This window comes from Mustela lutreola, chromosome 6 (assembly GCF_030435805.1).
Source record: "Mustela lutreola isolate mMusLut2 chromosome 6, mMusLut2.pri, whole genome shotgun sequence".
Taxonomy (NCBI): domain Eukaryota; kingdom Metazoa; phylum Chordata; class Mammalia; order Carnivora; family Mustelidae; genus Mustela; species Mustela lutreola.
Genome location: NC_081295.1, coordinates 66,266,017 through 66,290,013, shown reverse-complemented (window position 1 = coordinate 66,290,013; position 23,997 = coordinate 66,266,017). Strand labels below are relative to the sequence as shown.

At 36.7% G+C, this 23,997-nt stretch overlaps 1 protein-coding gene across 7 annotated transcripts in view; it reads right to left on the bottom strand.

Moving 5' to 3' along the window:
* The window catches only part of AHI1 (Abelson helper integration site 1), a 225,402-nt gene that overhangs the window by 167,962 nt on the left and 33,443 nt on the right, over positions 1-23,997 (bottom strand). For all 7 annotated transcript variants that reach the window (XR_009354625.1, XR_009354624.1, XM_059177484.1 and 4 more), the window contains 6 exons: positions 18,906-19,091; positions 17,608-17,760; positions 15,230-15,362; positions 8,667-8,790; positions 2,793-3,022; positions 106-212 (listed from right to left, as the gene is read on the bottom strand). Coding sequence is in view for 5 of the 7 variants with exons in the window: in XM_059177484.1 (XP_059033467.1) it covers positions 106-212; positions 2,793-3,022; positions 8,667-8,790; positions 15,230-15,362; positions 17,608-17,760; positions 18,906-19,091 (933 nt within the window). In the remaining 2 variants the exon portion in view is untranslated. The remainder of the gene's footprint in view (positions 1-105; positions 213-2,792; positions 3,023-8,666; positions 8,791-15,229; positions 15,363-17,607; positions 17,761-18,905; positions 19,092-23,997) is intronic.

The window sequence follows — 23,997 nt, the reverse complement described above, 5'->3', positions numbered from 1 at the left end:
AAGAGAGAAAGAATGTCCTGATGTCTTATTTCTAAAGTCATGTGGTTCAATTTTTTTTCTAATTTGTAAAATTAAATCTCATGTATTAAATATGATCTTATATACCTTATTTACACTCCAGTGGCGCACTGAATGTTGCACATCATTGACTTTGACATAGGTATTCCAAACAACAATCACCCCTGTGCAATCTCCTGAATACATGTGATGACCTATTAAAAAAAAAAAATTACTCACTTGTGAATGCTACACCAGGTAAAAACAAAATGAAATTGGGAAAACACATCCCAGTATAACAAAGAATCAGAGGGCTATTAAACAGTATTTTTAGTAAAAAGAAAAAAAGCTAAAAAAAAAAAACCCCAAATACAAATCATAATCAAATCCCAATTATTTTTAAATGAATTCTTCATTCTTCTGAATTATTTTTGAAGACTTATTTCCCTTTTTTACTCACATGAAATTGAATACACAAAGAAATGAGCATCTTATTGCATTTGTATATAGGTCAAGTTCCATAGCCAAATAAATCATTTGAATTATCCAGTATGTTATCTATATTGCTCGCCTTTATTAACCTATATGATCTGTTCTATACTCCTGAAAAAACACCTATATTCTAATATATACTGTTAGCAAAATGCCTGAGATCAGTAGAAACTATAAACAATAGGGAATGAATAAAATGATAAGTGACAGGTGTTCCAGCTATTCTTAGAGTTAAACCATTTTATAGTTGAATGGGACTTCAGAGACCATCAAACTCACTGTATACTCACTCAGGATTATCTCCCACACCATCAAGAACAGACGGTTGGGGGGCACCTGGGTGGCTCAGTGGGTTGAGCCGCTGCCTTCGGCTCGGGTCATGATCTCAGGGTCCTGGGATCGAGTCCCGCATGGGGCTCTCTGCTCAGTGGGGGGCCTGCTTCCCTCTCTCACTCTCTGCCTGCCTCTCTGCCTACTTGTGATCTCTCTCTGTCAAATAAATAAATAAAATCTTAAAAAGAAAAAAAAAAGAACAGACGGTTGTTTAGTAACTGTGAACTTGGTTTTTTACAAGGGAGCTATTCAACTGATGAACTGCACTAGATATTAGAACGTTCTTTCCAATTCAGAACAAAGAATGTCCATCTTTGGTAGCTCTGTCCCCATCTCTATCTACTGGAGCAATAGAAACTGATTTCTTTTTGTTTCACATATGCATATCTTAGTCAAGTATTTGAAGAAATTCATGTCTTTTATAATCTGAAAGACTTCTACTATGACAAAGTTTGTAGACACCTTTCTATCCCTGGTGACTTTTCCTTAATGTGTTCCAATTTCTTATCATCCCTGTAGTTAGACTGAATATATTAGCAGTACTTTCATTTTGATCTGGATGCTGCACTAATTAATTATAGCTATAGTCTATATATCCGTACTTAAAACATTACAGCACAAAGCAAGGACTCCAGAAATGTTTGACTCAGCAACCTCAGGTCTAGGAATTTATGTTAAGAAAATAATTATATGGGCGCCTGGGTGGCTCAGTGGGTTAAAGCCTCTGCCTTCGGCTCGGGTCATGGTCTCAGGGTTCTGGGATAGAGCCCTGCGTCGGGCTCTCTGCTCAGCAGGGAGCCTGCTTCCCTTCCTCTCTCTCTGCCTGCTTGTGATTTCTCTCTGCGTCAAATAAATAAATAAAAATCTTAAAAAAAATAATTATAAAACAGTGCAACAAAGTTTTGTATATACATATATTTACATGTGTACATATTATTCAGAGAAATCATGTTCATGGTAGGAGAAAGCTGGAAACATCCTAAGTACTGCCAACAATAGAATGTTTCTTAAGACACATTCAGACAATTATATAATATGTACCTATTAAGTGTGAGTTGAATACAGAGGTGTTCAGTGCACAATGTACTCAGTACATAGTGTAAATACATGTTTCCTCTGCTATCTATCTAATATTCTTTTGGTATTTCCCTCTTCTTCCTCATTTTAACCCTTTAACTCAAAAGTCACTTGAAAGAAACCTACTGGAAAAAGAAAGAAATAAGCCTACTGAGGGGATAATTACCAATCCAATGAAATATGTTTATGAAATTTGGTATATGACTGGTTATTACAGCAAAGATTAGTTGAATCTAAATATTTAAGAATTTAATAACAAATGATTTTTTATTTTTATTTATTTTTTAAAAAAGATTTTATTTATTCATTTGGCAGACAGAGATCACAAGTAGACAGAGAGGCAGGCAGAGAGAGAGAGAGGAGGAAGCAGGCTCCCTGCTGAGCAGAGAGCCGGATTCGGGGCTCAATCCCAGGATCCTGGGATCATGACCTGAGCTGAAGGCAGAGGCTTTAACCCACTGAGCCACCCAGGCGCCCCATAATGACAAATGATTTTTTAAAAAGATTTTATTATTAAAGAGAGAGTATATGCAGGGGCAGGATCAGATGAAGAAACACAAAGAGACTCTATGCTGAGCGCAGAGCCCAACATGGGGCTCAGTGTCATGACCCTGATCATGACCTGAGCTGAAACCAAGAGCTGGACACTTAACGGAATGAGCCACTCAGGCGTCCCCAGAATTTAATGACTTTAAAATTACAAACAAAACTCCCTGACTGCCAAATCTGTGCCCAAGTCTATCATATGATCTGCAAAATACACATAAATCTAAAAATATATAATCATCAATACACAAAATCCCTCTCAAGCTTAAAAATATTACCTTAATGAACAAAAATTTTTAAAAATTCTTCATGCAATTAGCCTCCATTTGGAATATATTTTGACATACCTTCAATATCAAAACAGAGAGAGTTGATGAAACTTCTGTGCGTGTCAAACTGTCGAATCAATATGGCAGGATCCCCTCTCATATCAACCTTCCATATCCGTATCACAGAATCATAGCACCCTGTAACTACCACTTCTTTTACAGCAGGATGGAATTTAGCCGTGTAAACAAAAGAAGGATGAGGTAAAACTCTGAAAGTATTGGTATTATTTATTTCATTTTTCCATATCCTGGAAAAGGATAAAAAGTTTTATGTTGCTTCTGAAAGGCAGAAGTTTCTAAAACTTTTCCCAAAAACCAACATGGCAATGCATCTTAAGTAAGCAATGACAATAACCAAAGGCAAACTACACTTTATAACAATCAAAAATAATGTGATCAAATATTTTATGGCTGGGGTTCTTTACATTTTGACAAAGCTATTTCTTAGTTATTATCAAGCATAATGGTTAATTTGTCTACTAATTTTAATCTATACTGTAAAATGAAAAATTGTATTTGGATTTTTTTTAAACAATTATTTTTGACATTGATTAAACACACATGGAATAGTTGGTAAAATACTGCATTTAGTACAATACACACAAAAAATAAAATATAGGGAGAGCTTCAATTATTCTTCATTTAGGTTGTATATATTGCTTTTGTAAAATGCTCCCTAGTAGAGGTTTAGAGAAGAAGCTAGTCCATTAACTCTGTATTTATAATTTCCAAGCCTAGAAAGTGACTGTGATCTCAAAGTCTTAAAAGCCATATTGAAATTACTGTTTGATACCTGAGTAAAATAAGATTAACTATGATACTTTGATAGAAAATAGGCTACCTTACATTAAACAATTTATATTTAACACTTTTAATATGTCTTCCTCTAAATTATGGATAATTTTTAAAAAGTAATATTACTGTCACTGCTACAGTCCTGACAAAAGATTAAACCCTAAGGGTTAAAACTTATGTTAAATACTCTGCAGTTCTAGTCGGTCTATAAAAATAGGCAAAAATCTAGAGACTGAAAGGTACTAAGTGAGTGTGGAACACTGAATTTTTAAACAGTCTGATTAAATTGTTAAAATTAGAAAAATAGATTAATTATTAATAGGGGGATTTATAGTTCCTTCTTTTAATCATGGCCTAAAAACTAAAGCAAATTAAGTCCTTTTCAAAATTATCGGTGAAAGAAAAAAATACAGCTGCCATTCAAGAATAACATTCTGAGTCTTCTCAGCAGCTGTTTCAAATAAGGATATGATCTACAATTACTAAGAATCCAAACTAATAATGAAGGAAGTGAAAGAACATGTTTTCAAGTGAAAATAAAACACGTGTATCACTGCATAAACATTTTTACCATAGTAATACTTTCAATGAATATATGCTACATGAAATACAATACTTACTAAAAGAACAAAATAACGAATTTGTGATTAAGACTGTTGAAAGAAGATTGTTTAAAAGATAAAAACTTCAGCTGTTTGCTTAAAAATCTTATCAGTATTATGTGAAATCCTATGTGACAGGCAGAAATGAAATAATCATATCTTAAAAGCAGCTCAATTAAAATAGACACAGTAGGGGCGCCTGGGTGGCTCAGTGGGTTAAAGCCTCTGCCTTCGGCTCAGGTCATGATCCCAGGGTCCTGGGATCGAGCCCCACATCGGGCTCTCTGCTCGTCAGGGAGCCTGCTTCCTCCTCTTTCTCTGCCTACTTGTGATCTCTGTCTGTCAAATAAAAAAAATAAAATCTTTAAAAAAAAAATAGACACAGTAATTTACAATAAAAATGAAGCCTTTTATGTAAAAACCTAACTGGAATCAATGATGGCTTTAGTCAAGCAAGTAAATATTGAGTCTAAGAACAACAGAAATGTATTAATGAGTTTGGGGAAAAAAGAGCTGATCACAAAGAACAAGGAAATACACAAATCTGTGAAGACTAGATGAGCACACACAAAAAGATTATTACAGTTGGGAAAGAAAAAAACATAGTTACAACAGTATGTATGATGAGGGGCAACATTAGGACATATGTGCCTAAATGGGAGCCATTACATGTGGGAAAAGTCTGATTATATGAGGAGCCGATGGTTAGAGAAAAATACAGATTTGTGCTGAAGATAACTAAAGAAGATTTTGGTTAACCCTACATGGCAAAGAGCTAACCAGTGGGAAACAATAACTCAGGAGTCACTAGCACTAACCAGGAAGACAAAAAGAAGACACAGCCAGAAGTCCATGCCTCTGCCTCTTGGAACATTAGCAACTCTAATTCTCTTCCTTTGACTTTACCTTATTCATTTTAAGTAGTCCTTACCTCTTTCAAAAACCTCACTCTTTTTGGTTCTAGCAACAATGTTTCTCTTCACTCAATCCTACACAATAAGTATTTTTATGATGTAAAACATCCTCCAACAGTATCAAAGCTACATAAAGAAAAAAGCATACTTTATACTATATTGTGTATATATATATATAAAATATCATATGCTGGCAAAAAAACCAAGAAAACTACAAGAAATGGTTAAATCTGAGCTGGGTTTTAAACAATGACTATGAGCCATCACAAAAGGCACTTAAATGGTTGCTGAGTGACTGAGCTGGGCAGGAAGGCTAGGAAAAGGGCATTTAAGCACTGGAAGAAGAGACATGGAGAGGAAGATACTAAGAGCATTTTAAAATACTGTGTGGGTGACGCCAAGGGTACATGGCAAGTGCACAGGAGAAGGATGTAGGGTCAATGAGAAACATGCCTGTAATGCCATGCTAAGGAGCTGGAACATTTTCAAAGGGTAGTGGGAAGACTTCTGAAGATCAGGGCATTACAAAGCATGGTTGTGAAAAGACGGAGGAACGACAGACTGAACAGTGGGAAAGTTTAGCACCAATATTTTGTTTTACCACCAAAAGGGCCTGAATTAAGGTAACAGCAGTGAGGACAGAAAGGGTGTGATGGAATGGTGAAGGTTTTAGGAGGGCAAACTGACAGATCTGTGGTACTCTTAGATATGGGAAGGAAGCGTAGGAAGAAAAAAAGAAATAAGTGCTATTCTGGACTCCTGGCTTGGGATTCAGGGTGGATGCCATTAAAAAATCCACAAGAGGACCAAATGAGGAAAGCAGTCTAGTGATATCAAGTCTGGTTTTAGATCCAAGGTGCCACTGACAGTCCAGACGGAGTAACAGAAAGTGAAACTCAGAAAAAAAGTGGGCGCTAGAAGTCAGCCCATAGAAGTGAGACAGGAAAATGAGAGAGACCAGAATAAGCACAGCAAACCAAGGAAGATGCTCAAGTAGGAGGATTCTAGGAATAAACATCTACAGAGAACAGGCAGAGCTTCGAAGAGGAACAAGTGACAGGGAACAGAACTGGCCAGTCATAAAAAGCAAACAGAAGAAACCACTTAATTGAAACTATTTTAAAACTAGTCAATAATTAATCACTTCAGTGAAAGCAGATAGGGTAATGACCTAAATTGGCCCTGAATCTGAAAATCAGCAAGAGACTGCTGACCTCTTAAAGAAGGTTGATCTAGCGGGGGAGGCAGTGAAAACTAGATTCACTGAGTTGAGCTAAAGACGTGTGTAGAACGTTCTTGATATTGTAGAAAGAAAAATAATGTGGTAGTCTGAAAAGGAGGAAGAACTGAAAGAAATATTTCTTAAGATAAGGAAATTTGAGCATATTTTTAAGATGAGAGGACAAAATCAATAGAGAGGAAGATACTGAAGAGATAAGAGAGGTAGGAAACAGAATGGTAGATTGAAGGGCTGAGATTAAAAGCACATGTCAAAAACTGTAAGAGTCTCTTAATCTCACAAAATAAACTGAGGGTTGTTGGGGGGAGGGGGGTATGGAGAGGGTGGTTGGGTTATGGACACTGGGGAGGGTATGTGCTATGGTTGAGTTCTGTGAAGTGTGTAAACCTGGTGATTCACAGACCTGTACCCCTGGGCCTAATAATACATACATGTTAATAAAAAATTAAAAAAATTTTTTTTAAAAAGCACATGTCAAAGAGTTGCCTGAAAGGTGTCCTTACCCATACATCTTTGTTAAGAGCAGTGGACAGAGATAAGATGGGTACATTTATAGATATTGGGTGGGAAACCAGAGAGATACAGGAAGTTCATGTCTGGCATAATTCACTGTAAGCTAAAGGCAGTCAGCTAATGAAAGCGGGCAGATGTGACTCAGGGTCGAGAACCTGAAGTGCCGCAAGGCTTGGATGTGCTGCCAGAGGAATAAGAAAAGATAGCTGAATAAAGATAAGGAAAAAGCTTGTTTGGCTGAGATGACTGCTCAGGTGATTTTAAGACTTACAAATCCACCATCAGGCCTTTCCAAGGTTATGAATTTTTCTCTAGTATAATCTGGCATGGGACAGAATGGCTGTGTTGAGACAACAAGTTGACCAGGGGTTCCAAAGAATCCTATTAAGAGGGACCAACAGCAGGTGCCTAGCTACACATGGAAGGAAATCAAGTCTCATCAATTACCACCTTTTGCATTTAAACAGAAACTCAACAGTCCTGATAACATCTTAATCAATTAGACATTTTATATTAAAAAGGAAGCTGATAAGAGTAATAAAAGAGACTCAGACACTAGAAGTGTCTGCTGAAAAGTGTGTTAAAATGCAGAGAGCAGAATTAAATAAGAGTGAAATCAGAAGGCATCCCAAACTGCTCTAAATGTCAGCTTCCTGGTATACAGAGATAACATAGATTTATGTGTATCCACCTACGTTTGTTGGAGTCAAATTAAATAACATATTTAATATATATATAATATAAAGCATCTTGAAAAACTGCCTAATAATACAATTAGCATGCAAACAAGGTAGAACAGCAGCTAGAACAGGTCAATGAAATTTTACAAAGTAGATTTAAAAAATTTTATGATACATATTAAGTTGGGAAGGATTAAATTATTTTATAACTGACATTCTGAAAAGTGCAAATACTGAAAATCTTTAAAACATAAGGCACATATTCACTTACATGTAGGTATCCCCTGCTTTTCAAAGTCTGCCTTACACCACTTCGCTTTTACCTAAGACCTACGTCAGTACCTGCTTTCACTAACCAGAAGAAATGTGAAGAGGATTTTTACTTTAATGAAAAAAGGAGAAAAGGCAAAATCGGGTTCAGCACTTGTTCTGCCGTGAGCCCTTCCACAGGGAGAGCGCAACCCCAGCAGCAAGGGGGCACTGCGACACTCGTCCCTGGAAGCTACACTCAGCATCTCAACGTCAAGCTGCCACAGGTCTGAACTGTATCTGTGAGCACCTGTGCTTTATTTCAATTTATTTTGTGCCCCCCTTAAAGAAAGATGTGTCCCAAGGTATCAGAAAACTCCAAGAGAAGTTATTTTTGGGTCTGAGAATGCTCAAAATTTTTCCATATAAATTAACAGTTATAACTTCTTCCCCTTATGCCATACCTTTGTCTTAGACAAAGTTTCCATTCCTCGCTGTCTACCACTGTGCATCATTGTGGGCTGGCCCCTACCTACAGCTAACAGGGAAAACAGAAGCCCTACCATTAAGAGCTTATAGTCTAGGAAAATATCAACTGTTTACCTTATGTCAAACAGTGCAGAGTATTAATCAAATAGCGTACATAATGATCATTTAAGGACACTGGGAACTAGAAGCATTATGTATTACATAAAAAAGATATATTTAATAAAAACATCTTTCAGAAAAAGCTTTCCTACTACTACTGATCTAATCGGTCTGTATGATGCATCTCTATGACAGTCCCTTGATAAGCAAAATATTACTTAAGCCTAAGAATAGCTATATACCTTTATATTTTCTTTACTTTCCTTGATGGCCAACAACATACACAGTAAGTACTTCTCAAGTATACTAACCTGGCAGTGCCATCAGATGATGCAGTAAGGATATAGCGATCATCACGGGACCAGCAAAGATCATAAATGATATTGAGGTGGCCACATAATTCTCTCATGAAACGCCCAGAAGGAATTTCATATACTACAGAAAATATTCAAAAATTAGTAGGTTTGCAGCCAGAGAGTCCTTAATCCAGTAACATACAAACATAAAGCTTATAATAATTTGCACACAGTCTCTAAGAATACCATCACCAAAGATATTTTCAGCGTAAAAAATCTCAAAGTCTATTTATTTATTTTTTTTTTTAATTTTTTATTTTTTATAAACATATATTTTTATCCCCAGGGGTACAGGTCTGTGAATCACCAGGTTTACACACTTCACAGCACTCACCAAATCACATACCCTCCCCAATGTCCATAATCCCACCCCCTTCTCCCAAACCCCCTCCCCCCGGCAACCCTCAGTTTGTTTTGTGAGATTAAGAGTCACTTATGGTTTGTCTCCCTCCCAATCCCATCTTGTTTCATTTATTCTTCTTCTACCCACTTAAGCCTCCATGTTGCATCACCACTTCCTTATATCAGGGAGATCATATGATAGTTGTCTTTCTCTGCTTGACTTATTTCGCTAAGCATGATACGCTCTAGTTCCATCCATGTTGTTGCAAATGGCAAGATTTCATTTCTTTTGATGGCTGCATAGTATTCCATTGTGTATATATACCACATCTTCTTTATCCATTCATCTGTTGATGGACATCTAGGTTCTTTCCATAGTTTGGCTATTGTGGATATTGCTGCTATAAACATTCGGGTACACATGCCCCTTTGGATCACTACATTTGTATCTTTAGGGTAAATACCCAATAGTGCAATTGCTGGGTCATAGGGCAGTTCTATTTTCAACATTTTGAGGAACCTCCATGCTGTTTTCCAGAGTGGCTGCACCAGCTTGCATTCCCACCAACAGTGTAGGAGGGTTCCCCTTTCTCCGCATCCTCGCCAGCATCTGTCATTTCCTGACTTGTTGATTTTAGCCATTCTGACTGGTGTGAGGTGATATCTCATTTGTGGTTTTGATTTGTATTTCCCTGATGCCGAGTGATATGGAGCACTTTTTCATGTGTCTGTTGGCCATCTGGATGTCTTCTTTGCAGAAATGTCTGTTCATGTCCTCTGCCCATTTCTTGATTGGATTATTTGTTCTTTGGGTGTTGAGTTTGCTAAGTTCTTTATAGATTCTGGACACTAGTCCTTTATCTGATATGTCGTTTGCAAATATCTTCTCCCATTCTGTCAGTTGTCTTTTGATTTTGTTAACTGTTTCCTTTGCTGTGCAAAAGCTTTTGACCTTGATGAAATCCCAGTAGTTCATTTTTTCCCTTGCTTCCCTTGCCTTTTGCGTTGTTCCTAGGAAGATGTTGCTGCGGCAGAGGTCGAAGAGGTTGCTGCCCGTGTTCTCCTCAAGGATTTTGATGGATTCCTTTCGTACATTGAGGTCCTTCATCCATTTTGAGGCTATTTTCGTGTGTGGTGTAAGGAAATGGTCCAATTTCATTTTTCTGCATGTGGCTGTCCAATTTTCCCAGCACCATTTATTGAAAAGGCTGTCTTTTTTCCATTGGACATTCTTTCCTGCTTTGTCGAAGATTAGTTGACCATAGAGTTGAGGGTCTATTTCTGGGCTCTCTATTCTGTTCCATTGATCTATGTGTCTGTTTTTGTGCCAGTACCATGCTGTCTTGATGATGACAGCTTTGTAATAGAGCTTGAAGTCCGGAATTGTGATGCCACCAACGTTGGCTTTCTTTTTCAATATCCCTTTGGCTATTCGAGGTCTTTTCTGGTTCCATATAAATTTTAGCATTATTTGTTCCATTTCTTTGAAAAAGATGGATGGTACTTTGATAGGAATTGCATTAAATGTGTAGATTGCTTTAGGTAGCATAGACATTTTCACAATATTTATTCTTCCAATCCAGGAGCATGGAACATTTTTCCATTTCTTTGTGTCTTCCTCAATTTCTTTCATGAGTACTTTATAGTTTTCTGAGTATAGATTCTGTGTCTCTTTGGTTAGGCTTATTCCTAGGTATCTTATGGTTTTGGATGCAATTGTAAATGGGATTGACTCCTTGATTTCTCTTTCTTCTGTCTTGCTGTTGGTGTAGAGAAATGCAACTGATTTCTGTGCATTGATTTTATATCCTGACACTTTACTGAATTCCTGTATAAGTTCTAGCAGTTTTGGAGTGGAGTCTTTTGGGTTTTCCACATATAGTATCATATCATCTGCAAAGAGTGATAATTTGACTTCTTCTTTGCCGATTTGGATGCCTTTAATTTCCTTTTGTTGTCTGATTGCTGAGGCTAGGACCTCTAGTACTATGTTGAATAGCAGTGGTGATAATGGACATCCCTGCCGTGTTCCTGACCTTAGCGGAAAAGCTTTCAGTTTTTCTCCATTGAGAATGATATTTGCGGTGGGTTTTTCATAGATGGCTTTGATGATATTGAGGTATGTGCCCTCTATCCCTACACTTTGAAGAGTTTTGATCAGGAAGGGATGCTGTACTTTGTCAAATGCTTTTTCAGCATCTATTGAGAGTATCATATGGTTCTTGTTCTTTCTTTTATTGATGTGTTGTATCACATTGACTGATTTGCGGATGTTGAACCAACCTTGCAGCCCTGGAATAAATCCCACTTGGTCGTGGTGAATAATCTTTTTAATGTACTGTTGAATCCTATTGGCTAGTATTTTGTTGAGTATTTTCGCATCTGTGTTCATCAAGGATATCGGTCTGTAGCTCTCTTTTTTGGTGGGATCCTTGTCTGATTTTGGGATCAAGGTGATGCTGGCCTCATAAAATGAGTTTGGAAGTTTTCCTTCCATTTCTATTTTTTGGAACAGTTTCAGGAGAATAGGAATTAGTTCTTCTTTAAATGTTTGGTAGAATTCCCCCGGGAAGCCGTCTGGCTCTGGGCTTTTGTTTGTTTGGAGATTTTTAATGACTGTTTCAATCTCCTTACTGGTTATGGGTCTGTTCAGGCTTTCTATTTCTTCCTGGTTCAGTTGTGGTAGTTTATATGTTTCTAGGAATGCATCCATTTCTTCCAGATTGTCAAATTTATTGCCGTAGAGTTGCTCATAGTATGTTCTTATAATAGTTTGTATTTCTTTGGTGTTAGTTGTGATCTCTCCTCTTTCATTCATGACTTTATTTATTTGGGTCCTTTCTCTTTTCTTTTTGATAAGTCGGGCCAGGGGTTTATCAATTTTATTAATTCTTTCAAAGAACCAGCTCCTAGTTTCGTTGATTTGTTCTATTTAAAAGTAGTTTTTCATTTCCTTCAGACTCAAGAATTTACACATATAAAGTTTTATAGCATGCTACAATTACTCTCATCTCGTCAAAGCAATTTTCCTAGTAGTCTTCCACCATCAATTTATTAATCAAATAATAGATAACAGTTAAATTGCAATTCACTTCAAAGATTCTATAATTTGAGTTTTCATGAATAAGATATTACTTTACCTGAAAATCAATTAAATTCCAGCCAAAATTTTAATTATTTAAAGAAATTTAAACTGTGCTACTATTAGAAAAGAATTCTTTTTTTAAAAAAGATTTTATTTATTTATTTGTTTGTTTGAGAAAGTGAGAGTAAGCTTCAGCCAAGGGAAGGGGCAAAGGGAGAAGGAGAGGCAGACTCCCTGCTGAGCAGGGGTCCCAATTCTGTCAGAACCCTAGAATCACAACCTGAACTGAAGGAAGATGCTTAACCAGATGAGCCACCCAGGCAGCCCTTGTTTTAAAAAAAAATTCCAATACTAAAATGATATAATAAGAGAATTAACAGAGATCTAATCTGATAAACAAGACATTAAGGTATTGCTCTAAGTTAGGTTCACAATGAAAGATTTGAAAAAGTGACTCGAGAACAACAAAAATTGCAAGTCTCTACTTCCACCTAGTGGTAAAACCAAATGCCCTTTAAAATACTAAGCACAGAAGTACTTCTGGAATAGCAAAGAAGTACCTCAGAGTATCTGCTCCCTGATAAAAGCAATAAGAACACCGTAAAAATTATCCAAATTCACTTTTTTCTGAACTCTAGAAGTTAAACAAAGGCTTGCAACAACCTGAGGAGCATTTATTCAAGAAAAACAGCTTAATCTTGGTAGGAACATGAGCTTTGCGGCATTTTAACTTGCTATGGTCCCATTCCACTCTCCCAAGCTGCAGAGTAGCTTTAGAAACCAACAGTCTCACAACTTAAAGCCAGCAGCCTAGTAGCCATGGGATGGGCCAGAAAATATAAGAAGCTCCCCCCAAAGACCCACTCTCATACTTACTACTAAAAAGCTCCATTCCCAGGGCTTGGCTTTCCTTGGCTTGGCTCAGAGCCTGCTCTGTGTGAAAAGCCCTAACCCCAGGGTGCATGCTGAAATAATCAGTGGCACAGCTGGCTGAGGCAGTGATGCCAACTGAAGCTAAGGAGAGTGGCCAAGGAGAGGCTGAGCAAAAAAATGTAAAAGGAAAAAGCTGGGAATGAGATGTCCACAGAGGACTTTGAAAAGATGCAACAAATTCCTGGGAACCCAGCAGGACATATGTATGTGAACAAAAAGACCAGAGGTGCTTTCTCCCTCTGACTGACCTGAAAGTGAAGTAAGGCAGAGCTGTAATTGCCTGCAGTGAAGTGTTGGAAGAATGCATCCCAATACACACACACACACACACACACACACACACACGTTTGGTAAAGGCTGGACGATCTACTCACTCAAAGCATTTAAAAATCTCTACCACACCTGACCACCAAGCTAAGTGAGCAGAGACTTCAGCAACAACCAAGCTAAGTGAGCAGAGACTTCAGCAACAACAAATCCTGGGCGGGTAGGTGCAGAGGAGGGGAAGGTGAGGAATCTGATTTCCAGACCTGCTGCACATGTAATATGGAGACAAGAAAAAACCAAAACAGTCCAGTAGAGCCACCCACAGGAAACAAGGCAGTCCACAGAAACTGTCTATGAAGAAGCCAAGACACTGTTCCAGACAAAAAATTTATTTAAATATGTTCAAAGATAAAAAGAAAACCATGTCTAAAGAATTAAGGTGTGAGAATAATTTCTGGCTAAAATAACAGTATCAATAAAGAGACAGAAATAATTAAAAAAGACAAAAAAATTCTAGAGTTGAAAAGTACACTAACGGAAATAAACAATTCACTAAAGAAGTTCACTAACAGATCTGGGCTGGCAGAAGAAACAACTTGAAGACAGGTCATCTGAGATTATGCAGTCTGAGGAACAGAAGGAAAAAGAATGAAGAAAAATGAATAAAGCTGCAGGGACTTGTGGGACACCACCAGGTGTATCAACAATGAGATGATGAGAGTCTCAGAAGAGAAAAAATAGAAAGGAGAAGAACAATTTGAAGAAATAAACACTAAAAATTTACCCATTTTGTGAAAAACAGTAACCTACATATCCAACAAGCTAAACAAATTCCAAGTAGACATATCATAACCAAACAATTGAGACTAAAGACAAAAATTCTTCTGTGCTTTGGAGACTTAAGCAATAAGTATGTCTAAATTTATATAGCATTCTGAATAAGATTTAAGAATAAAGTAACACATATTTATCATGGAAATGCTAAAATATAAATCAGAATGAAAATAATTCTTTCACTACCCAAAAAGAAATCACTATTAATTCTTTGGAATAGATATTCTAAGAATCTTTTTTCCTCCATACATTGGTTTTGGTGAATTTTTAAAATAGCACAGTCATAATCAAACTACACAAGTAATTTTGTTTTTTAAAGCTAACATTATTTCATGAGGAGGAGTATTTATTTAATAAATGCTAGCCAAGCCAATTATGAGTCCTTGCTGAAAAGAATAAATCATCTGAAATAAACTGTGTGAGGCTGAGGGAAATTTAATACCACCTAGTACTTAGGGCAGACGCCCACAGGGGGCAGGCAACTTCCTGCTGAGGAAGCTGGTTTTCATTATTACACAAGAAATTAGGGAAGTATTTAATGTCTCTCACTTTAGAAGAGTAGAGAATGCTCACTTAAAGCTACAGAAATTTTCCTTTTTAACATGGTTTTCTGTATTTTTTAAAGGCAATTTGAAAGTGGGTTTTTGGTTTCTCTGCTGCCTTCCCTACTACTGAGAAATCGTTCTCTAGGTACTCCTGTCCTGAGCTGTTACTTTCTACTGCATATGAAATTTGACGGCTTTCATACTTTAAATTATCACTTCTATCAACTGACCACATGGGCTAGAATTCCTCATGGGATTTATTAATCCCTTCATTTTCTAAATTTCCATATTTAAGATAAGAAAATCCTTACAAAAATCCTCTTGCATGTTTCACAAATAAACTTACCACCCTTCATTTGATTATTCTCATACTACTGAACCTATATTTTATAGAAAGCTGTGAAATAATTATTAAAAAACTGGGGGTTACTCAAATTAAGATTTCAATGAATTTTAAAAAACAAATGTCTTCCAGATAGACTTCGATCCTATTAAATAGAAGTATTACTCACAGATAATTGGATATCCATCTCGGCTGGCACAGGCCGCTGCTAATATTCTTCCATTATGAGAGAAAGCAAGACGAAAACATCCTCGTTCTCCTGTATTTAGTGAGAAGAGGTGCTTATTTGGGATACGGCAAGCCTAAAAACATACATTTAAAAAAAATAAATTAAGAAGCATTAAAATTTGAAGGCTAGTTGTTAAGCTATTGCAGTGGTAGAGCTTTATTTTTAAGCCCTTGACTGAGATGCAGAGAAAGAGGAAAGTAAACAAAATGTATGGAAAACTATAGTAAATTATTTTATTTCCTAACGAGGAGATCAGGTCTCCATAAAATAAAGTCACTTTACACTCCACTTCTAACTAGTACTTAATTTACCAAAAATTCGTAATTGGGGTGCCTATGTGGCTCGGTCATTAAGCCTCTGCCTTTGGCTCAGGTCATCATCCCAGGGTCCTGGTATCGAACCCCGCATCGAGCTCCCTGCCTGCTTCTCCCTCTTCGGATTCCCCTGCTTGTGTTCCCTCTCTAGCTGTCTCTCTCTCTCTGTGTCAAATAAATAAATAAAATCTTTAAAAGAAAGAAAGAAAGAAAGAAAGAAAGAAAGAAAGAAAGAAAGAAAGAAAGAAAGAAAATTCATTATCTGGTACTCTAAAGCTGTCACTATTGTGTGCACATTTGCATGCATACACACACACACACACACACACACACACAATGATATGTATATGTATTGCCACATACACAAAACATCTTATCACAAAACGTCATAACATCCTTATTCCATGACAGCAATTTTCGTGATTTTTGCTGAGCCATAAACTTCTTCAGTGACCATAACCTAAAGGCCTAGCTTAAGCATGGGATGTATGAATGCTCATTTTCTCTCTCTTTTTATCTCTTAAAATAACCATCATTTGTGGCTACATTCTGAAAGGTATTTTCAAAGTAATCACTTCCTGTTGGTTTCTCATTCATTAATTTTATTAAAATTTCATAATTTTTGTTTTCATTTCCTATTATCAAATGAAACCAAAACTTTCCATGTATAATATCTACTGTAGAAAATACTACTTTTATTTATCCTAATTACATCTCTTCCAAACTTCAGTGATCGTTAGTTCCTGGGTTTATTATCTTTAAAGTTCAATTAAACACATATTGGTCCTTTACTAGATGCAATGAATGTGGTACACTTCCTTGCAAATGTCTTTTCATGTATTAGTCACAGCATCCTAAATGTTTGGATAAATTAAGATTTTGGATAAGCTGCATTTGGCAATGGCTCAGATGTACAAAATGAACCACTCTACTCTTTGTGGAACTAAGTAATAGATTTGCATAACTGTATCAGCAATGCTTCTTGCTACTGTAAAATATGATAACCATTAATAAAAGCTTAAATAATCCTCAACCTATGGTAGGAAAATATACATATATAATCCATCAAAATGTGATTCACTGTGAAGAAGCTGGGGACTATAAAAAAATCTCATGAATCTATTAGAATGATATATATTTTTTTTAAATAAAATCCATTTTACTAAGAAAACTCATTAAAAGATTTACCTCTTAAAACATCAAAAAAAATCTTTTTTTAATTGCTGTTATGGATTGAAATTTTGTCCCCCAAAATTTGTATGCTGAAGCTCTAATTCCAGTACCTCAGAATGTAGCAGTATTTGGAGATAAAAATTTTTAAAGATCTTTTTTATTAGCGTGGATTCCTAATCTAATAAGACTGTTGTCCCTGGGACACCTGGATGGCTCAGTCAGTTAAGAGACTGCTTTTTAGGCTCCTAACTCAGCAGGGAGTCTACTTCTCTGGCTGCTTGCCACTCCCCCTGCTTGTGTATGCACTCAAGCTCTCTCTCTGACAAACAAATAAATAAATCTTAAAAACAACAACAACAACAACAAAAAAAACTTGCTGTCCTTCTAAGAGGAAGAGACACCAGGGTTCTAAATGCAGAGAGAAAAGACCTTGAAGAGGAGCAAGATGGTAGTCATCTGCCAGCTAAGGAGAAAGGCCTCTGAGTAAACCAACTCTGACAACCTTTAACCTTGGGACTTCAGCCTCCAGAACTATGAAGGAGTAAGCTTGGTTATTTAAGCTACCCCATCCATGGTTATTTCCTTCTGGCAGCTCCAGCTAACAGATAAAACTAACCTAAGTCCTTAAACAAAGAACTTATGATAGTGCTTTTATGCACACGATATATACCCTATTATTATCAAGTAAATTAATGGAAAGACAAGACTCTGGTTAAAAGCAAGGATAATCTGAGAGTTTCCAGTAGTAAGCTAATTACCTTCAGAGCTGCTGGAGCTTTTAAAATAAATATAGGCAGCTCTAAATGAATTGAGAATAATCAAGTATTTCACCTGCCCAGGTAGTCGTTTCCACTTCACTACTTCTTTAGAATCTTCTAGTCCAGGTTCTGCATCTACTGAACCGGCCTCATGGTGTCCTTCACAATACACTGGTTTACCTTTCTCCTCCTGGACAGTCACCACAGAATGGTAAGATGGCTTTATCTGAATGTGTATAGAAGATGAGAAAATATAAATATCAAATTAACCCTTTTTTTCTTTTCTAGCATCTAGGGTCTTTTAAATATTGAAACAAACAACGTGGAAAAGTTTTCAAAATGTAACCCAGAAAAACATTCTACTTTTATGTACACTATTCTGAATAAGATGAAAATTGCTTGGTTCTATACCCAAAAAGCCCTGAAAGTTGGGAGGAAAAAAACAGAACTCCAATAGTTACATGAAATGGTTTTAATAACTCTAGCTCTTTGTTTCTGCCTCTTCACCAATACCTACCAGATGTTATATCACAGCTCTAAGATACTATGGTATTCCTCACTTTAATATCACAAAACTGATATCAAAAAGACCTAAAGTTTTTAAATCTTCCTTTCCTTAAAAAGAGATTTAACTCCATTCAAATTAATGTAAACCAACCCTGTGGTCACACTTATATAATATCACTTACAGAACATACAACTGTCCTGAAATGTCTTATTGCAAATAAGACAAAAACAAAAGTTCTGTTTTAGAACCAATTCTTTGCTAGAATCATTCATTGTTTTAATCTGTGGAAAACAGTAGTAGAAACATTATTTACCGATTATTTGAATAATATTATGGAAAGTGTGCCTTATAAATCATGATACTGCAAATGCCTGGGCCAAATGCAGCTTGTTGCTTGTTGTCTTTGCCAATAAAGTTTTATTGGAACACATCCATACCCATCTGTTTAACACTGGTTACATATGTCTATGTAGCTACTTTCTCACTATAAAGGTAAAGATGAGTAGTTGTAACAAAACCTGTATGGCCTACAAGGCCTAAAATATTAACTACTCTTGGGCTTTACAGAAAATATTTGTCAACACCTACTTTACATCATTCTTTTACCTTTCATTTTTAAAAAAACAGTATTACTTTTTAAAAATTCTCCTCACACTGAAACTTACATTTAGGACTTAATATTCATTAAGTATCTTTTATATATTAGCTAGCATAGTCTTAATACATAATTATTTAAAGTACCTTTATATTCGATAAATCTAATAAAATAATTTTAGAGCTCTTATCTTTTTAGAAATAAAAAACATCACCATTTAATTTCAAGAACAGAGAACCTATATTTCTATGTGCTATTATTAACTTACACATTCTGGAACTTTCAATCCTCTTACGGTTACGTATAATGTTGATGGATAATGATTCCTTGGATATTTTGACCACCATTCAAAAACCTCAACAATGTTTAATTGGGATCGATGCTTACTAGGTGGGTAATATAGCTGCAAACGAAGTTTTGAATTGATGTTTATATTTCCATTGGCTCCGAGAAGCTTAAAATAAGAATTCCAAAGAAATGTTATTTTCACTAAAAGTATGTCCAGTAAGCAACAGTACATAGTCAAAAACTCATTTAAAAAACTCATTTGCTGAAATTCCTTAGATATATAAAGCAAAGAACACTGACACAGTTGGTTAAACACAATTCCAGATCACTTCGAAAAAAGGTAACCCAAATTACTTTTTAAATATTTTCCTGATAGGTGCCTGGCCTGTGCAGGTTCAGTCTGTTGGTAAAGCATTTACATTACTGTGTCATATGTTACTTGGCACAAAGGAGGTAATCAAGATACCTCTATTTGAAATAACAGTGATAAAATGCATAGTATTTAAACACAAAAAGACATTTTCTATTTATTCAGTATTAGTACTATTAATGAACAGTTTTTAAAATTTTTTTTGAGAGAGCGCATGTACACGAGAGGGGAGGAAAGACAGAGTGCACCTGCACATGCACAAGTCTGGCGGGGAGGCAAAGAGAGAAAATGTTAAGCAGACTCCACACCCTATGCAAAGCCCGACCTAGGGCTCAATCTCACTGTGAGATCATGACCTGAGCCGAAATCAGGAGTCTGGTGTTTAACCAACTGAGCCACCCAGGCGCCCCTTTAATGGTAACATTTTAATGTTTAATGGTAATGTTCCAATTTTTAAAACATCAAAATCATTTTCAAAAAGTAATTAACATAAACTCATTTCAGACATTAATCACATTTGTTTTATTTATTTATTTTTTAAGATTTTATTTATTTAACAGACAGAGATCACAAGTAGCTGGAGAGGCAGACAGAGAGAGAGAGGAGGAAGCAGGCTCCCTGCTGAGCAGAGAGCCCGATGTGGGGCTCGATCCCAGGACCCTGGGATCATGACCTGAGCCGAAGGCAGAGGCTTTAACCCACTGAGCCACCCAGGTGCCCCATTAATCACATTTAAAAATATTCTAGTCTACCTTCTTAAAAAAGGCTATTCAATAAAAAACTTAAAACAACTATATTTAAACTAAATAAATAGAGATGTTTATAAGAAAAATAAAAATCTCATCAACTCAAAATAGGTCCTCTTTCACTAGGCTATGAATCTAAGTAGAAAATGTCATGTTAACCTTTGTGTCCTCTACAAGTTAGGAGGAGACAGCTGAGGCAGAATATGAAGGTGGCAGCCGAAGAGAATAAGGACTGAGGGCAGAGAATATATTCAGTAGCTGTTAATGACTGACGCAACTTGTAAAGGGAAAAAAGGGAAGATTTAGAAAAGACTCTAAGGCAGTGCTGTCCAAGAAAATCTTCGGTGATGATGTGAACATTTTATACTTGTGGTACCCCCAACACATGACACACTGGTCACATATGGTTTATCGAGCACTTGAAGTTTGACTAGTACAATGGTGGAACTCAATTTTTAATTACATTTAATTTTAATTACTTAATTTGAATTCATTAGCCACATGTGATTTGTGGCTACCAAAATGAACAGTGCAACTCTAAGGCTCTAAACGTGGGAGACTGGCTGATGGCAGTGCTACCCATTGAAGTAGCAGAGGATTTAGGTAGGATGCTCAGATTGGGAGAGTCTGATATTTGTAGGTTGTCCAAGTTGAAATATCTGAAATCTGAGGTGGAAGCAAGAAAAGAGTCTAAGAAAAGTAGAATAAAGCTGAAACCATGAGTAGGATTGATATTAGAGAAGGAAGTGGAAGAAGATGAAGGAAACTGAAGGAACGGTAATAGAGTAACGTAGGAAAAGACGGTGTCAAGGAAACCCAGGTAACAGAGGGTGTGTGTATTAAACACACACAGGTGTAATAAAAGTATAAAGGAAAAATGTTCACTCACTAATGTGGCAAACAGAAATCACTGATGATTTGTTTGGAGATACTTTCAGAGCTGAAACAAATTACAGATTGCATTGTGTTCAGGATTGAGGCATCAATCAACAGAGCTGGCAAAAATATAGCCCATTTCATCCCTAGCCTTTTAGGGAAGGATGTAAAGTCATTGGGTTAGTAAGCTGAGAGGTGGTTATGATATACAGGGATAAAGTATAGTTTCAATAGAGGTGTTTGGTAATTAAACATTAAGCCCTCGAGAGACTTCTTTCATAAACCCTATTCCTATCTACCTGAAGCTTTTAAGAGAATAATATTATAAGGAGATATTATTCCCCAGCTTCTAAATCATACTTTCTATAGGTTGTTTTAATACTCACCATGCAATCTAGTTTACACTAGTATGATGCTTAGCATGAGTCAATGACTAAAATCAGCCAAGATCCTGTTATCATGGTTACAATTATATAATGTAAAATGTGGCTAAATAAGGCTTTATTATTTTATAATGTACAATAATAGTAATATATATATGCTAAATGAATTAAAAGTGCCTCGAGCTGAGAATTAAGATAAAGTCTCATTGATATCTGGGTAGGGTCCAGACCCTACCTGTTGGGGTTTATTTGGACCACTACAGTAACTTTACAGTTATCTAGGACATTACTGGAATCAATGGTACAGGTATTAACACACTTAAACTTTAACTTGATTCATGCCATTTTTAAATTTAATTTTATTTATTTATTTGACAGAGAGAGATCACAAGTAGGCAGAGAGGCAGGCAGAGAGAGAGGAAGGGAAGCAGGCCCCCTGCTGAGCAGAGAGCCCCATTTGGGGCTCAATCCCAGGACTCTGGGATCATGACCTGAGCCGAAGGCAGCAGCTTAACTCACTGAGCCACCCAGGCGCCCAATTCAAGCCACTTTCTTAAAGATTTTATTTATTTATATGAGAGAGAGAGTGAGAAAAAGCATGAGCAGGGGGTAGAGGCAAAAGGAGAGGAAGAAGTAAGTAGTCTCACTGCTGAGTGCAGAGTATGATGCCGGGCCCAGGATCTTGACCTGAGCTGAATGCAGATGGTTAACCAACTGAGCCACCCAGGCACCCCCATGCTACTTCCAAAGGTGGATTTTTCCTAATGCATGCATTTGTTAATTCTCTCAACAGACATTCACTGAACACTTTCTGTGTGCCACTAATATGCTGGGAGCTGGTGATAATTAAAGAAGAGAGAGCTTCAAGAGAGTGCTATAAAAATGCAGAGATCTGGTAAAATAAGGACTAAAACATGTTCAATGAATTTGTCAAAAACAAGTCACTTTGGTGACTGAACAACTTAGAATCTATGAAGGCAATACAGAAGTGTTACAGGAGAGGAAGTACACAGAATACTCACACTTTGTAGGGGGTAGAGATGGGAGAATTCCTGATTTGCCTTTTCTGCCAATGGCATAAAATGGATAAATAAATATCTACACACACTTAAAGGTAAAAATGCTGTAACACATTGTTTCCCAAGTGCAATTTGTAATTATTACTGCAGTTCTGCACAAATCTTAGTATTTTTAAAAGGAACAAAAGTGCTTTCTGATAAGACCACACAATGACAGTACTTACTATGTGAAAACAACTTTTTGGGGCTTTTTTTTTCCCCTCTAAAGCAGTATGAAGGGGATAGAGAAAAGTTGTAACAGGTTACAAAAGGGTAATTTTAGAAGCTATACTGGATCAAGGGATTCCTAAGTCCACTTTATTTCCTCCTACAGCCAGTCTGGCTTCCTTTCAGCAGGCAGACTGCACTTTTCTTTTCTTTTCTTTTTTTTTTTAAAGATTTGATTTATTTTCAGAGAGAGAGAAAGAGAGTGAGCACGAGCATACATGCATGCAAGCAGGGTAGGGGAAGAGGGAGAGATAATCCCAAGCAGTCTCCATGCTCAGTGCAGATCCCCACACAGGCTTGGATCTCATGACCCTGATGAGATTATGACCTGAGCTTAACCACCCAGGTGCCCCGGCCTGCACTTCTTCTGAAGCCTCTAACCCCCAATATGGATTGAGTGCCTTACCTGCTTTTTCACAGCATCTACTCTATAGCACACAATCATGCAAGTAACATGATTATATGGAAACTGAGCTGGAGGGTAAGAACAATGTCTAATTTATCTATGAATGCTATGTATTTAGCAGAGTACTTGGCACTTCACAGACACTTAATAAATATTGTTCAAAGAATGGATACACAAATAGAAAGTTTTATAAATTGTACAAAATAAGTTAATTTCAAGACTTTAAAAAAATTTAATTTGTGTGCATGTGTGTTCTAAGATTCATTGTTTATGCACCACACCCAGTGCTCCATGCAATACATGCCCTCCTTAATACCCACCACCAGGCTCACCCATCCCCACACCACCCCCCTTTCAAAACCCTCAGTTAGTTTCTCAGAGTCCACAGTTTCTCATGGTTTGTCTCCCCCTTGGACTTTTTAATAACTCATTTATATTTGAAATCAGAAATAAAGGATACCAGATAAAAGAATTATAAAATTAACATTTCCTTTTGTAAAAATCAACCCATCACATCTCCCATCTATGCTGAAACACTCTAGTTAAAAACACCATCATTCCCTACCAAGATTACTGTAAGAATTTTCAACCTTAATCTTTCAGTATACATATGTATACCCTCTCTAATTCATCCTCCACCAAGCAAAGTAATCTTTCTAAAATGTAAGTTGGATTATTCTACTGTTTTTTTTTTTTAAGATTTTATTTATTTATTTGACAGGGAGAGATCACAAGTAGGCAGAGAGGCAGGTAGAGAGATCAGCTCTCTGCTGAGCAGAGAGCCCAATGCAGGACTCGATCCTAGGACCCCGAGATCACAACCTGAGCTCAAGGCAGAGGCTTAACCCACTGAGCCACCCAGGCGCCCTATTCTACTGTTTTGTTTAAAATCTTATAATGGCTTTCCATTGTTCTTTAGAATTCTGTAATGGCTTCCTGTTGCTATAATGGCTTCAGAGACCTCGCATGATCAAGACCACCATTTGCCCCCTCAGTCTCTGTCCT